We start from the raw sequence: 17,511 nt of genomic DNA on the forward strand, positions 1-17,511 counted from the left end.
AATTTCTGAGGGGTCCACAAATGTAATAGCTCGCTCTCAGTTTTCTTACTATCTATTCTGTTCTTGCTCTTCTTTTTTCTTTTTCTTTTCGTGTATGTGAAAAACTGTGTTAACCAAAGTAGAGAGCACAACCCCTTTGGAATGCTTGCTCCATCTCCATTTCTGAAATGTGCCATTGGCACGCCAAGGGCCATAAACAAAACGAAACAAGAGAGAATAAAAAGTAGCAAGCATTGAACCAAGTCATACTATACTAGCAACTCTGCTTAATGCACTACTTATAGAAACTAAAACCCAGGTGCAGTCCTTGTTGTTGGCACAAGATTGTGATACTGGTGGGTGATTCTGATGACAATGGTAAGGCAGGGCTAGATTAGATCCGTACAAATGACAAGGATTTTAGTGTTTTTGTCCGCATGTCGAAGGCAAGTCCACACCTAGGGATGAAGCTAGTGCACACGTTTGCCTCAGATGCACAGATTGATAAAAAACATGCTCTCCTGCTACTCTTATTCATGCCCCAATCCTACACTGGAAACAAGGGAGAAGATCCGACTCCAAAGCAACTCCACCTAGGACTTTTTGGTCAGGGATGCAACCAATCACCCAAAACTCTGGCTTGGGTTGCTTTTGGTGTCATTGGGCCTTGCATTCATACACAGCTTCCTCCTGTCTCACTCCCTAGGAGGGATTTGCACACTCTTTCAATTGCTTTAGATCCTGCTCAATAATCCCTTGCATCAACCTACAAGCACAAGGGATTGTTATGCTTTCGTCCTCCAGCAGTCTCAAAAAGGGATTTTACCAGTCTTGTTGGAGCAGCCAAGGCCACTGAATTGTCTGCTCTGCAGGACATGGTATTCATATAAGCTGCGATATTTTAAATGACTTTGAGCACATGAGAAGTTATGTTTAAAATTCATGCACTACAAGCTTTTTGGCCATCCAATCGAAAAATTTTGTCCGAGTGGCTTATCTCCCTGTATAGACTCTTATTTGTCAGTAAGAGGCCCAATCCACTGGCAGCCAACTAGAAATTGGAAATCAGTGAGCTGTTCATGGATTTCAAAAGGAGCCTTTTCAGCGTATTTAACAGGTGCTGAAGATTGTAGGATGACAATCTTGATATGATACTCTCAATAGAACTATAAAGTAAATAACACCACTAGTAGAACCATTAGCTACATCAAGAACTAAGAAACAAACAAAAGCAATGGTTGAGATGGAACTTCGTTTTCTCGCAGCCAATATCAAGGTTCATAAAGAAAATTTGGTAACCATTCCATTCTTCAAACAGTGCATGGACAACGCTTCACAAAGTCAAAAACTTCAAACCTGGGTACCAATCTCTAGGCGCAAACCACTGTGCGGGCAATTCACGTGTAAATCTCAAAGAGGACTTGGTCCACTACACTACCAAACAATCACCTAGAGATATATCAAAATCTACTCCCAACTTCAGTTCCAAAGTGCATAATGCAATCATCCTAAACTCATTTCTTGTACTCCACAAATGTAAAGCACTCAACAAGTGTTGTTGTGGATATAATTTCTAGCCAGGAACTAAGAATATGCATCAGAAAGGATGCAAGTAAAACACTAAATGAAGAAACAATACAACTTGGAGCAATCTCTTCAGAAGTGAAGTGAAAAGAAGAATAAAAACATAAATACCTTACAATCTCATGGGGCATCATCATCAAAAAGAACTTTATAAAACCGTTTCCTTTCTTCAGGGTCGAACAAAGCACCCAGCTTATCACCACTATCATCTTGTTCAGACATTTCTGTGCTTCCTTCCTTCCTTTTCTCTTTTCTTACAGAAACAATGCCTTTCTTCCTCTGCTTTTCTAGATTCACTTCATAGCGCCTCCGGTTATATTCATGGAGCCCTTCCTGCATCAACTCTCCAAATTTATCCTTCACAACAACAAGCGGATCCTTATCAATCAATTCTGAGCCATTATACCCTTCTCTAAGAAGAACAGTATAAATCTGATACTTATTCGACACATAAAATATGCCTGGATGCTTGAGAAGCAGAATATTTAGTTTCTCAGGTAAATTAAACTCTCGTTTAAAATGACCCAGTTTCACAATTGACATCTTCTTCCATAATGTCAATGACAGCAACTCGTGCACTAAACCCACTATTCTTTTCTCCATCTCCTTTGAACCTTCCAATAAACCTCTTGAATCCACATAAGGAGAAATATAGGGAGTAGCATTGAATTCATTAAACCTTTCCCATGATTTAACCCAAGTTGATGGCAAAGAACAACTAAAACAAGGCTTAGAAGAACCCTGTTTTCTAGCCGAAACTTCAACAGCAGAAATTGCCAAATCTGGGTTCCAAGATAAAAGTTCAATCTCCATTGAACTCCTTCTCCCACTATGATTAACAAACCTAAACGTATCAGGGTATTTAGGCAAAATCCTAATCAAATAATCATCAGGGAATCCAAGATTTCTCTTTAACTCGTTAAGTTTAACAACATTAAGCCTATGATTCACACTCAACATCAACAACTTACTTAATCTCTCAACAAAGACAGGTTCTTGCATTTCTTTAACAGACTCATCCTCCTCCACTAAGAACAACATTCTCTTTGATAATTTACAATGATACTCATCGTTTTGTAGATAAACATCGAAACAACAAGGGTATTTTTTAAGCCAGTTCAGAGCTTTACCTTGAAGGTCTAAAGTCTTGAACTTTTTTTGAAGAAACTTGACCGGTGCATCCTGGTTGGGGTATCTAAGGATAATGTTTTTTATTTGATTATTTACTATCCATCTACGGTTTCGCGAGAGAGCAGACTCCAGATCCGGGTCTTTTTTCATGGACCAGAGTGAGAAGTTTCGGTGGAGAAAATAAAAGATTGATGATGGTGATGATGATGGAGAGTTGTGTTTGTGTCTGCAGCGGTTTAGGTTGTTGACAAACATGGCGTTGATTAAACCACTTCCCTTCCCTGGCATCAGACTTCACTCTGCCTGCCTCCCTTTTGATGTCGAGTCGAGTCTTGGTTTGGTTTACCTTTGTTTTTATTTGTGCAACTTTTTATGATTGTTGATGCTTTCTTAATTCTTCACTTTCCTGGATTATTCTAGTTTGGGAAAATTACATTTAATAATTAATATTTTGTAGTTTAGTACAAATTGTAATTATTGGTTATAGTTTGAAAAATTAACATTGCATCCTGGGTTAATAAAAATTTTCAAATTTAACGATTTGATCATAATATCCTCGTATATATTACATATAAAATGAGTAGAAACGACAAATTGATTTCTATCTCTTCAAGCGACATTTCTTTCTCTCTTGTACATAAAAATTAATAAAAATTAAACTCTAGAGAAATATGTTCTTCAATTTGATGTTTTTTTTCGTTGGGTTGAAATGGTGGTGAATTGTTGTTCTATTAGTTATAAACATTAATTTAGTGTATTTTTTATAAATATTCAGACATTGTGGCAATGACTAGTTTCCAAAATAATAATGAATGGTCAAATTGTGATATTTATATTTTTTTACTTACGTGAGTGTTCGGGTCAGGTTGCGCGCATCACGACTAATCCCACGGTTCACTGAACATCCTGCAAACTCAGTGAGCATGTAAGGCACCACGGGAGTGACAGGCGTGCACGGTAAGGTTTGAACCCAGAATGCAGAGAAAGAAAACAAGTCCCTTCAACCACTGGGCCAAGACCTCAAGTGTCAAATTGTGATATTTTTGTTATTATGAGTCAAGAGGGCACTTTAATGATTAAATTGAATATAAACAAACTTATAAATAATAAGAATTTTTTTTTTCACTATTTTTCTCTGCCAAAACAGGAAGATGAAGAGGGAAAATGTGATTTTCCAATCCACGAAAAGAGAGTGAAAAATCAACCAGGCGGGTTGATGTAATTATCTCATTATTTATTTTATATAAATAGTCATAGGCATAGACAGATATTACTACATATATATTGTACTAGCCTTGGTACCCGCGCTATGCCGCAGGTCATTTTTTTTATATAAAAATATAAAAAAAAAAACAACAAAAATTTTAAAAAATCTTGGATTTTTTTGCAAGGCCATACCCAAGAATCTTGGGTTTGGCTGCAACGCCTGACCTAAAAGTAATATTTAGAATATTAATAATAAAATTAAACTTACATGACCCAAGTTTAAGTGAGCCTAATTGCAACACCGGACTCAAGAATTTTGGATGTGGGTCTGGCTATAAGGTCGTGTTATAAAAGTGTGATAATTAAATAAATTAATTAAAAAAAAACAAAGAAAAAAAATCAACAGAAAGGAAAAAACTAATGAAGAAAAAGAAAAAAAAATGAATTAATTGGGTTAACCTTTTAAACCAGGTTATCCCGTAAAACCTGTGATTCGTGTAATGAAAGTTTGATAACTAAATAAAAAAAAAAATAACGGGTTTATCCAGAATTAATTGGGTTAACCCATCAAATCAAGTTAACCTGTCAAGCTCAGGACACGTATCATGAAAGTATGAAAGTCTGATAATTAAATAGAAAGAAAATTAACTTTAACAAACTAAACTAAATGAAAAAAATAACTCGTCAAATCAGGTCAACCCATCAAACTCGAGATCTGTATCATGAAAATCTGATAACCAAATAAAAAAATTTAACATTAACAAACTAAATCAAACAAAAAAATTCATTAAAAAAAAATTAAATTCTATTTTAGTTATCAAACTTTCATGACGCAAATCCCAGGTTTTACGGGATAACCTGGTTTAAAGGGTTAACCCAATTAATTTAATTTCTTTTTCTTTTTCTTCATTAGTTTTTCTCTTTTAGTTCATTTTTTTTTCTTTGTTTTTTTTCATTAATCTATTTAATTATCACACTTTTATGACACGACCTTATAGCCAGACCCACATCCAATATTCCTCGGTCCAGTGTTCTAGTTTTCTTGACTTTGGCTGCAACACCTGACCTAAAAATAATATTTATAATATTAATAATAACATCAAACTTGCATGATCCAAGTTTAAGTGAGGGTGGCTGCAATACCAGATCTAATAGTCTTGGATGTAGGTCTGGCTGCAAGGTCGTGTCATATAAGTGTGATAATTAAATAGATTGATTAAAAAGAAAAAAAAAAACTAATAGAAAAAAAAAAACTAATGAAGAAAAAGAAAAAAAATGAAATTAACTGGATTAACACGTCAAATCTGGAATTCGCATCATGAAAGTTTGATAACTAAATAAATAAAAAAAATTAACGGGTTTACCTAAAGTTAATTGGGTCAACCCATCAAACCAAGTTAACCCGTCAAGCCAGGATACATGTTATGAAAGTCTGATAATTAAATAGAAAAAATTTAATAACAACAAACTAAATAAAAAAAATTCATTAAAAAAATAAAAAATAAAAAAATAAGACAGTTAAATAATATAATAATAATATATTAATAATGAGTAAAGTGAGGCGTAAAAAAAAAAAAAAATTTCATTCACTGATGCTTAGGAATAATATAATATAATACAATAATAATATATTAATATAATATAATAATAATATAATGAGTAAAGTGAGGTGAGGCGTAAAAAAAAAAAAGTCGAATAATATAATATAATAATAATATATTAATATAATATAATAATATATAATGAGTAAAGTGAGGTGAGGCTTAAAAAAAAAAAAAAAAAAAAAAGTCTTTCATTCATTTATGCACAGGAGGCGTGGGAAAGCTACAGTACTTTCCCCACGCGAAAGTTTGATAACTAAATAAATAAAAAAATTAACGGGTTTACCTAAAGTTAATTGGGTCAACCCATCAAACCAAGTTAACCCGTCAAGCCAGGATACATGTTATGAAAGTCTGATAATTAAATAGAAAAAATTTAATAACAACAAACTAAATAAAAAAAATTCATTAAAAAAATAAAAAATAAAAAAATAAGACAGTTAAATAATATAATAATAATATATTAATAATGAGTAAAGTGAGGCGTAAAAAAAAAAAAAAAAATTTCATTCACTGATGCTTAGGAATAATATAATATAATACAATAATAATATATTAATATAATATAATAATAATATAATGAGTAAAGTGAGGTGAGGCGTAAAAAAAAAAAGTCGAATAATATAATATAATAATAATATATTAATATAATATAATAATATATAATGAGTAAAGTGAGGTGAGGCTTAAAAAAAAAAAAAAAAAAAAAGTCTTTCATTCATTTATGCACAGGAGGCGTGGGAAAGCTACAGTACTTTCCCCACGCGTTTTAGAGTTCTACTAGCCTTGGTACCCGCGCTATGCCGCGGGTTATTTTTTTTGTATAAAAATATAAAAAAAAAAACAAAAATTTAAAAAATCTTGGGTTTTTTTGCAAGGCCATACCCAAGAATCTTGGGTTTGGCTGCAACGCCTGACCTAAAAATAATATTTATAATATTAATAATAAAATTAAACTTGCATGACCCAAGTTTAAGTGAGCCTAATTGCAACACCGGACTCAAGAATTTTGGATGTGGGTCTGGCTATAAAGTCGTGTTATAAAAGTGTGATAATTAAATAAACTAATTAAAAAAAAATAAAGAAAAATAATCAACAGAAAGGAAAAAACTAATGAAGAAAAAGAAAAAAAAATGAATTAATTGGGTTAACCCTTTAAACCAGGTTATCCCGTAAAACCTGAGATTCGCGTAATGAAAGTTTGATAACTAAATAGAAAAAAAATGACGGGTTTACCCAGAATTAATTGGGTTAACCCATCAAACCAAGTTAACCTGTCAAGCTCAGGATACGTATCATGAAAGTATGAAAGTCTGATAATTAAATAGAAAGAAAATTAATTTTAACAAACTAAACTAAATGAAAAAAATAACTCGTCAAATCAGGTCAACCCATCAAACTCGAGATCCGTATCATGAAAATCTGATAACTAAATAAAAAAATTTAACATTAACAAACTAAATCAAACAAAAAAATTCATTAAAAAAAATTAAATTCTATTTAGTTATCAAACTTTCATGACGCAAATCCCAGGTTTTACGGGATAACCTGGTTTAAAGGGTTAACCCAATTAATTTAATTTCTTTTTCTTTTTCTTTATTAGTTTTTCTCTTTTAGTTGATTTTTTTTCTTTGTTTTTTTTAATTAATGGTTTGGCTGCAACGCCTGACCTAAGAGTAATATTTATAATATTAATAATAAAATTAAACTTGCATGACCCAAGTTTAAGTAGGGGTGGCTGCAATACCAGATCCAATAGTCTTGGATGTAGGTCTGGCTGCAAGGTCGAGTCATATAAGTGTGATAACTAAATAGATTGATTAAAAAGAAAAAAAAAGAAAAAAAAAACTAACAGAAAAAAAAAACTAATGAAGAAAAAAGAAAAAAAAATGAATTAACTGGATTAACCCGTCAAATCTAGAATTCGCATCATGAAAGTTTGATAACTAAATAAATGAAAAAAATTAACGGGTTTACCTAAAGTTAACTGGGTCAACACATCAAACCAAGTTAACCCGTCAAGCCAGGATACATGTTATGAAAGTTTGATAATTAAATAGAAAAAATTTAATACCAACAAACTAAATCAAACAAAAAAAAATTCATTAAAAAAAACAAAAAAAAATTAAAAACGAAAAAAAATAAGACAGTTAAATAATATAATATAATATAATAATAATATATTAATAATGAGTAAAGTGAGGCGTGAAAAAAAAAACACTTTCATTCACTGATGCTTAGGAATAATATAATATAATATAATATAATATAATATAATAATATATTAATAATGAGTATAGTGAGGCGTGAAAAAAAAGAAAAAAAAAAACACTTTCATTCACTGATGCATAAGAGGGTGGGGGAAAGTCTGAACCTGGAATTCGCGTTATGAAAATTTGATAACTAAATAGAAAAAAAAATTAAGAAACTAAACTAAACAAAAAAAAAATTGATTAAAAAGGAAGAAAAAAAAATTCTGAATCAACTGAGTTAATTCATCAAATGAGGTTAACCCGTCAAACCTGGAATTCGCGTCATGAAAGTCTGGTAACTAAATAAAAAAAATCAACAGGTTAAAAAAAAAAAATTAAGAAACTAAACTAAACAAAAAAAATTGAGTAAAAAGGAAAAAAAACAAAAAAAATTTATGGGTTAACCCGTCGAACCAAAGATTCTTGTCATAAAAAGTTTGATAATTAAATAAATTTTTTTTTTCACATCAACAAACTAAATTAAACAAAAGAAAAATTCATTAAAAAAAAAAAACACAAAGAAAAAAGAAAAAAAAACCCATAAAGGCATAAAAAACAGGAAAAAAAATAAAAACAGGAAAAAATTTTTTTTTTTAAAAAAAAGGTTAAGAGTTTCACTGTGCACTGTGTGCACAGTGAAACACTGTTTCACCGATATATTACAGAACCAATCTTCACTTTTCAACCTCTGTACCGAGATATTACAGAACCAATCTTCACTTTTCAATTTCTGTAATAGATATAATATAATAATAACTATGTGGAAAACACTAAAAGGTTATGAGGGGAACGGATAAAACAAAAACAAAAGGTTGCGACAGTGCTGGAAGGCAAAAACCTTAGAAATCTAATGGTATAAAAATAGATGAAAACTGCTTCAGAGCCCATCACGTGACTCTCACGATGGAGAGAAAACGACGACATCTTTTCATTCCACCCCTGTACTCAGCCCCATGGGATCCCCACCTCATTTCTCACTCCTCTGTTGGCCGCCACTCACGTGAATCCTCTTCAAGCCGGTTTTCTGGGTCGTTGAAACCTGGATCGCACAAGATCTCACCAAATGATGCGTCTACAGGGGGTCTAAAGGGACAAAAGCAGTGGAAGGAGTGTGATGCTATCGAAGAAGGACTTCTTGATGATGAAGAGCGTCGAAAGGGTCTCCCTCGTAAATGCTATTTCCTAGCTTTTGTTCTTGGATTCTTAATCCTGTTCTCGTTTTTTTCTTTGATTCTTTGGGGGGCAAGCAAGCATCAGCAACCCGAGATCACAATGAAGGTATATTATATTTTAATTTCTTCTCACAAAAATTATTACAATTGAGGAAATTGGTTGGCTTTAATTGGTTTATTCTCTTGCAGAGTGTTACATTTGAGCAATTTAGAATCCAAGCTGGTTCTGATTCAACAGGAGTGGCAACTGATATGATCTCTGTGAACTCCACTGTGAGAATGACCTATCGCAACAAAGGAACATTTTTCGGAGTCCATGTGACCTCAACACCTATGGATCTATCATACTCTGAAATCACTTTAGTACCAGGAAGCGTAAGCCAACTGAAATCTTGCTTTTCCTATATTAGTTCAAAAGAAATGAAGACATTTCTGAAAGTTCTCTAATTTGGTGATTTGGGTATTGCAGATCAAGAAGTTCTACCAGTCAAGGAAGAGCCAGAGGTCGGTAGCAATATCTCTTATCAGCGATAAAATTAACAATTATCAAAAAAGAATAATTAACGAAATGGCTATTTCCTTTGGCAAAGCAGATTGCAAGCAACAGGTAATTAATTACTCATGTATTCTGCAGTGGGTGAGAAACACATCCGCAAAGAACCAACTCCCTCACCAGGTTTTCAGCGTCTCAATTGACACCAATCGACGAAGTGGTTCCGAGTGGTTTGATGATGATGGCCGCCCCAAACGAACTGGTAACTTTACTCTTCTTTATTTAATATTCTGGACAACTCTGATAGAAAAAGAAAAAATATTAGCCATATGGTCGTGTATTTTATCATGAGTCTTTCTTTTGTTGTTTCTCTAAACAGGAACTGTGTGGACTGCAAGTGCTCACATCATAACAGCTGTTATAGGGTCCGGAGTTTCTCTCCTTGGCTTGGGCTATTGGTCAGCTTGGATGGATTACTGGACAGCTGTGATGCTTTTGTTCTCGCTCGTCACTTGCTATACTTCGACTCTGCTATAGAGGTCGGAGCTGAGAGATGCATGATTCGCCTGGATAAGCAAGAAAAGAAGAAGCTACCTGGCCTGGGGGAGGTGCTTGCTGCTGTTGCTGGTTTATCATGAGGATGGTGGTGCACGGTGGAGCTGCTGGTGATACACTGCAGCCACTGGAGAAGGCAGAAAAACAACGGTGGATGTTGATTGCTAATGTGGTTTTTGGCTGGGGAAGAGGAGAGGTGACAATGAAAACCGAACAGCATGTATGTATAATGATGCCAACACCACCAAAAAGATTGGTCAGCTTTACTTTATGTAAATAAAACCTGAAAGCATTTAATGCAGCATTAAAAAGACACTGTAATCAGTCGTTTCTTTCAGTCTGATTTTTCAAAGCATTTAAGACATTGTAATTATAATGTCGTTTTTTTCAAACTTGTTCAGTGATAATATATTTTATGGGAAAGTAAGCAAGATATTCAACTGCAGAGAAGAAAACCGTGGGGAAAGCTACAGTACTTTCCCCACGCGTTTTAGAGTTCTTTAATATATATAGTAGATAGGAAGGGGTGATGACGGCCCACCCCATCTCTGCCACGCCTGGTTCCATGGATGTGATGTGAAACTAGTAATCATTCGTTCTCTGTTGCAATTCATGGTTAAATATTGCTTATAAAAAATAAACATGCGACAAAACAATGTCTATCAATCGCCTAGAAACTCTTCAATAAGAACTGTTTTCCGGTGCCCGTTCGCTTTCCTCCAGGGCAGAGTTTAACTGTTAAAACATATTCAACCAGAGGACACGAATCATTATTTAGGCATTCCTACATTCCCTGGCCAAAGGCTTCCCTGATCAAGACAGAGCAATACAAATGAATTTTACACAATGGGTTGCCAAAAAGCATGGCCGGGAACCTTTCTCTCCGAGCAATCTAACATTATCAAAATCGAATTAGAATGAGCAAAGCTACAACAATCCACAGCAGAAATGGTGTTGCACATACTTGAGAAAGACAAACCATGAAACAACCATTTTGCGTAAGGTACAGTGTACTGATTTGTTCGTGATTGATTTTGGATTATATGCCATCTGTGTTTCCAACGATAAGAGCACACTGAAGGATCCCTGTAAGGATAAACATTTCACACTATACTAGGCGGATCCCCCACCCAATTGCAAACTGCTCGAGACCAGCGAGTTCTAATACAGTCCACTAATGGTGCATGCTGAGAAGGCTCGGGTTTGGTCACCTCAGTGTCTTTACCACTTGATTCCTTCCCACCAGGGCCAGACGTCACCACCACATCTGCCATGAATTCCTCGGGAGTCCACCTTGGTGGAACTGAAACCCTCAGTTTTGTGAGTCTAGGTCTCTGAACCAGTGTTTCACCCCCAGAGGTTGCGTGGCTTCCATTTATATCAGATTTTGCAATCCCATTAAAATGGCAAAGATCAAACACCTTCTTACCCATCAACCCACTTGAATCCTTAAGGCCTCCCAGACTTTTGTCTAGATCCAAAATAACCTGCCAGAATTCACTCCATACAATAAAGCCAGTGCTGCAAAGGTGATCGAGTTTCTCAGATGGAAGTCTAATATCCACTTCCCTAAGGACCTGATGGAAGCCTTCAACACTGATAAAGCCGCCGCCGCCACTCTGATCTTGTGCATCAAATGCCCTCCGAATCTGTGACTCTCTTTCTTCCAGTTCATTCTCGTCCTGAACCGAAGTGTCGAGAGCAAATAGAACTGTATAATGAGATTCGCTCCCAACAACCCATATTGGCCATTTCGGGCATTTTAAATGCTGGCCAACCTTACAAAAAATTGAGAGATTCTAATAGTGTGAGAAATCCAACTTCCACACTCATGGATATGCCCTTTAGAAACATGCCTCCACCAAAGTCCATCCTACCATCAAACACGTTAGGGACAGCCTGTCCACAGAGCAGAAGGTTCACAATTTCCTGTATAATGTTCAAATGAAATTATATTATCTCAGAAAAACCCAATCATTATCCAAAGATTCACCAATAGAAAGTAAAAGGACAGATACGTATCAAAGTGGAGAAGACAAAATAGCACGTCATAGATTAATCTGTGGATATCAGACCTGTGAAGCATGCCCAAAAGGTGCAGTGACTAGGGGAAGGTTGGGATCGTCCCTGTCAGCTTGAATTGAGTCCTAAAAAAAAGGTAACGTTTTGCAGGCATAAGAGGCATAAACACCCAATTTTAAAGTGGAGTGCCACTAATATACACAATTCTAACAATCAAAAGGCCATTTAATCCTGAAAGAATAACAACTTTCTAGAGCTTGTATAAATGGAACACCAAGACTGAAAGCAAGACTGCTCCCCAAAATCCATGATTTACAATTCACAAAGTAAACTTCATAAGGCTCTGGGCACTACAGCACAAGCAATGCAGAAAGATGAAGCAATCTTTGTTTCTAACAATGTAACATCACCCCCCCCCCTAAATAAAACAGCTCACCATTGGATAAGCTCGAATTAAGATAGATTTAGATATTAATATTTTTTGACTCCTCACCCCACCCTACCCCTTCTTCCAGAAAAAGAATAGGTTTTGACATGGACTAGCAGTAACCCCCCCCCCCCCAAAGCTTCCCTCCAAGCTAAAATCGATGTTGATTAGGTCACTCTCAAGTGGAAAATATAAAAGGGCATATAAATGAAAAGATGGCTTTTTAAGCATACCAATCCTCGGGACAGTAAGGCAGAAATAAGGAACAGTAGTGCCCCCATACGAGATTGGAAAACAGGAAGTGCTGTATGGAGTTTCTGCAATGCAGTTGTTTGTGATGTATATGTGTCGATTCTTAGAATTTTTTGCAAATCAGATGCAGATTCAATTGTAAGGCCCTCCAGTGCTTTTGCAATGATCTGCAAGATAGAAGACAATCCCTGTTAGCAGCTAAAATATCCAAAACAGCTGTGCAAAAATAGCTATTATAATCACAAGGTTTTCCATTCCAAACTAATATTTAGCAGTACATTGATATCAAACCTAAAGCAACTTACCTCGTTCTTTGCAAAGCCCTCAGTGTCAAGGCCAACAACATTCAAAGTGGCAATCACAGCTCTTTTATTGTTTCCGCACATAAACAATATCTCACCCATGCTTTTAACTAGGGCTCTGTGAATGGGAAAAAAGTTTGAAGACATGAAATGAAAATTGCACATGAGATTCTATAAAAATAATGATCATGAACCATAAATTTTTCAAGGCATCCCAACATTCCTATCAACCTGAAACACAAAGAACACAAGTAACACATAAATGATAGTTGATCAAGATCATAAGAAGGTTTCAAGCCACTACTAACTGTTAAACCTTGCCCACTGACCTAAATATATGCAGTGGCAAATTATTTAAAAACCGTAAGTACAGGGACATAAGGTATAAAAGTTAAATTTTCACTGGAACCGGGTTGCGCAAGGCATGCAAATAGAAGATCAAAGTGGTTTTGCTTATCCTACAAAAGATCAAGTGCCATAAATAGGAAAAAAATTACACTTTATATGGAATCCATGACCAGACATCCACGCATCTCTTTTAGCACAAATTCAAGGAAAATTGAATCAATAACTTGATTCCACCAACCTCGCAACTTGTAATAAATCAACCATACATATAAAGAATATAATTGCAGAAAATAACTCACAGAAGGCCAATGGAAAAACCTAAGATATGAAGTCATTACACTATCACAAGTTAAAAATAGAACAGTTCACAACACTTAAAAAGCAACTAAGCACATCAAAGCAATGAGTTCAATAATTCCTCTTTGTTCATAAATCAAAGGATCATCAACAATAACATAGATTGAAAGCAAATAAAGAATCAAGTACCAAGATTTAAACGCAACTGGGAAAAAAAAGGTCATTTATAGCAGGAGTAATATTATGTGAATCCATGACTAAAACAGATGGCTTATAATCACCTTGCTTTTGCATCTTCAGTAAGAGAACTGAAATTATCTGACGCAACATATTGACTTTTAGACAATCCTCCAGAGCTCAAATTTTGTGGCAAATTTGATGTAACTTTGCCTATTTCATTCGGAAAGAAAAGAAGGTGTTTGAGAACAAATGCCTGCACAACCACACAAAATATTGTAAGAAAATCAATAGGGATTTTGAACTGAAGCTATAAATATTGTAAATCAGTAGAGAACCAAGAAAACTAAAAACAAGATGAAATCATAAGGAGAAAAAGAGCTAAATACACACACTTATATTGCAAGCAATGTCAGGTGCAAAGAAACAATGATTGATACAATTGTATAGCTTTTAGACTTCAATAACTACCTTGTACAAAATCACAGGCTACCCACTTCCAAGCCAGATATCAACCTTTAACCTCCACCATTTTGGAGCAATTCAAAAAACAGCCATAATAATGTAAAGTGATCAGGCCAGTGGCTCAATATTATTATGAAGAAAAAGAAAATTTCCTTTGGTTCATTATGGCCTTTTGGACCTTGAGTTTGTGGTATCCTCTATTTCTCTAGACCCTTGATGCTGAGTCCGATGATTCGAAAACATATACATACATATATAAAAACAAATTTTGCAAAGGTCATTGCCTAAAAGTTTTTGCAATCACCACAAAGTCAATATATAACAATTATTTCAAATATTTAAAATAAACATCTGATGTACAACAACTTGTCCAAATCATGTATGTGTTAGCTAGTGGTTTCAAAGAATGTCATAGGGGATGGATGTATAACAGCAATAAATTAAATCAACTTAGCAAACCCAGAATAGTTGTGGTCAATCACACAAGTCATCTTTCTATATTCTGATTCTATTAAGGCCAAACTTCCTGTAAGTTATCAGCAACCAAATGACTTTTTGGTTATGTTTGGCAGGGTGTTGATGGGGGTTAAAGTTTTTGGACGGTAATCATTACCCCCCTTAACAATTCACCTTTCCCAAAATTTAACCAAGCAAACTTAAATTTCATAATAATAAATTTTAACCCCCATCAACCCCCTAATCAAACATAACCTAAAAGTCATGGAGGGAAAAATTCACCCTTCAAGCAGCACTAATTTTTTACACTCCCCTCCCCTCCTTTTTTTCTGAAAACACACACCAAATAATCTCTCTCTCTCACACAAATCATTACTAATAATTTAATTACTTCCCATCTCTTTCCACTAACAATCCACCCTTCTATTTATTGACACACCAAACATCCTTAAAAACTATTTTTACACCCTAAAAGATTACTCTTTTAATAATCCACTCCCAATTTTTAAAACTCATACCAAATGCCACCTTGGTCAACTTTTCTCCATTATGCATACCAACTACTAGTTGAATAAATCTTCCGTGTCAATAAGTCTCCAACTCTTCATTGCACAAAAATTAACATCAGTAGATTGAAGAGCTAGTAGCTTGGCAGCTAGCAAGGGCTCCTGTTGTATAGTTGACCTCGAGCAAAATTTCTAGTAACTGCTACTGAGATAAACCATGTTTGAGTTCAATTCAAAGCATTTTCTCTAATCTCTGTGATACCCACAACAGTAAATGTAGCATCCTCACCCTGCATTTGGCTTCTTTGAAGATTAATTAAATTCTTTCACATAACCATGGCTTCAAATTGTCACAAGCCCCATAAATTCCACTATCAGTTACAAATAAATCTAGAAATGAACGGCATAGACATCCATTTGAAAATCAATTCTATCAATGACTAGATGGTAGCCTAAAGAGTGAAACAAAAAAAAAAAGATGACAATAAAACATCCATGATGAAACTGCAGGTTGACATCCAAGAAGCCTGGCAAAAGAAAGCTTATTTTCTTCAACATGATACCATGGTCATCGATCCATTTAGGGACCACATCCACCCCCACCCCCCACCCCGGTTCCAATTCCCATAACACCAAAAAAAAAAAAAAAAAAAACATACTAACAAAAAACAGAAAAAACAGCATAATTAGAAATCGATGGATTACTTGTATAGTTGCTAAGACGCCACAGGGCCCACCTTCATGCTGCACTAGTCCCATAGATGTTTCTGGATCAGGACTAAACCTATAGGAACATTCAACATGATATTAGACAATAATGGGCATGCCAATGGAAGTATGGAACTACAGTAACATCATGATTTTCAAAACGAACCAGATCTCAAAAAAGTTGTGCAACAACTAATTCTACAAACTATCAAACAGACTCTTATGAGTATACATCTTTTCCCTTTCATCACTACATTGACACAAATTCCACTCTTCTCCACTGTAAGTTGCTGAACATGAATCAAATTGCTAAAATTCACTATTATGACCCCAGAGAATCATGTCATAACTAAACATGCAAAACCATTTGCAATATGAAAGTTACCAAATTATTCAATACCTTATGCCCTGGTTACTCCACTGAGCAAGAATGTCATTAGAAACACAGCTCCCAAACACCATCGAAAACAACTCATTAGCTTCCTCACTCGATAATTCCTTTCCCCGAACTCCCCTCCTTCAAACCAAAATCTACCTCCTTTCTAACAAAATCTGTACTTTTACCAGGGCTTCTATCAAACTGTTGCTTTTGAAGGCGAAGGCGACTGGGATGGAGAAGGGGAGTCAACTCTCGTCTCGAGAAGCCGCTTCTCAGCAGCCGCTGCCATGAGCTCGCGCTTCATCCGCCTCAAATCCTCCGGCGATGCCACAGGAGCTCCAGCGTCCCTCGGCTTGCTCCGTTTAGGTTCAGGTGGCGAGTTTTGCATGCTCATTCTAAGAGCCATTCTCAAGTCCTCTTCTTCTTGATCCGCCATTGACGAAGAAAAATAAGAATCAGAATCGCAGATCGAAAGAGGCTTGTAATTAAGCGAATTTAGGGTTTCATGTGTGTATTTACAGGTCGTTTGAATTCAGTAATTAAAATTAATAACAGGATTGGATTTGATTTGATTTAAAGATGACGGGATAAAAAATGATTGCGATTATAAAAACCCTAATTTATTAGGGTTTGAAATTTCTGGTTTGGAACGTGAATGGATTTGGATTTTCATTTGGGCATTCGATTTTCATCAAAGAAGAATGAAGGTAGGATTGGGATTTTCAAGTCTACATAGGGTTAAAAAGTGAAAGAAGATTATCTGAAAAGGAAGTTGCCGGGCCCGAACGATGTCGTGTACTATATAAACAGTGAGTCGATGGTTAATTACCCTTAATGAAATGACATGTTTCACCTTGTTATTGAGTTCAAGTTTATGGGCGTGTTTGATGGAAAGGCTAGGGTAGTTGAGGAAATTAAGACATGTGATTTATCTTTAATTAAAGAGTATAGTTTAGTGACCTGACGGTTGACTGTTTTTTTTTAAGTGCTGTGAAATTTATTTTTTAAAATATTTTTTTAATTTTTAAAATTTATTTTAATATTAACACATTAAAATAATCCAAATCATAAAATAAAAAAATTTAAAACTAAAAAAAATAATTTTTTTAAAATATAATATAACAACAGTTACAAACACCCCCTAATTCTTTTCTTTTTCAGAGAGCAAAACGCTTTATTTGATGAATTTACAACTATCG

At 34.9% G+C, this 17,511-nt stretch overlaps 1 protein-coding gene and 2 pseudogenes across 2 annotated transcripts; 1 reads left to right on the top strand and 2 right to left on the bottom strand.

The window, feature by feature from the left end:
- Window positions 1-135: 135 nt before the first annotated feature.
- Window positions 136-3,072, bottom strand: LOC118029278 (protein WHAT'S THIS FACTOR 1 homolog, chloroplastic). 2 transcript variants are annotated; one of them, XM_035033127.2, is made up of 2 exons: window positions 1,675-3,072; window positions 136-745 (listed from the first exon to the last, which is right to left on the bottom strand). In XM_035033127.2, the coding sequence occupies exon 1, from the start codon at window positions 2,980-2,982 to the stop codon at window positions 1,684-1,686; it is 1,299 nt and encodes a 432-aa protein (XP_034889018.1). In that variant the 5' UTR covers window positions 2,983-3,072; the 3' UTR covers window positions 136-745; window positions 1,675-1,683. The 2 variants fall into 2 exon arrangements, with proteins under 2 accessions (XP_034889018.1, XP_034889017.1); XM_035033126.2 differs by having other exon boundaries at window positions 136-845.
- A 931-nt stretch (window positions 3,073-4,003) lies between these two features.
- Window positions 4,004-10,056, top strand: LOC140955641 (uncharacterized; annotated as a pseudogene).
- Window positions 10,057-10,629: 573 nt separating this feature from the next.
- LOC118029193 (uncharacterized) lies at window positions 10,630-17,083 on the bottom strand (annotated as a pseudogene).
- Between the last annotated feature and the right edge of the window lie 428 nt (window positions 17,084-17,511).

This window comes from Populus alba, chromosome 5 (genome assembly GCF_005239225.2).
Source record: "Populus alba chromosome 5, ASM523922v2, whole genome shotgun sequence".
NCBI lineage: Eukaryota > Viridiplantae > Streptophyta > Magnoliopsida > Malpighiales > Salicaceae > Populus > Populus alba.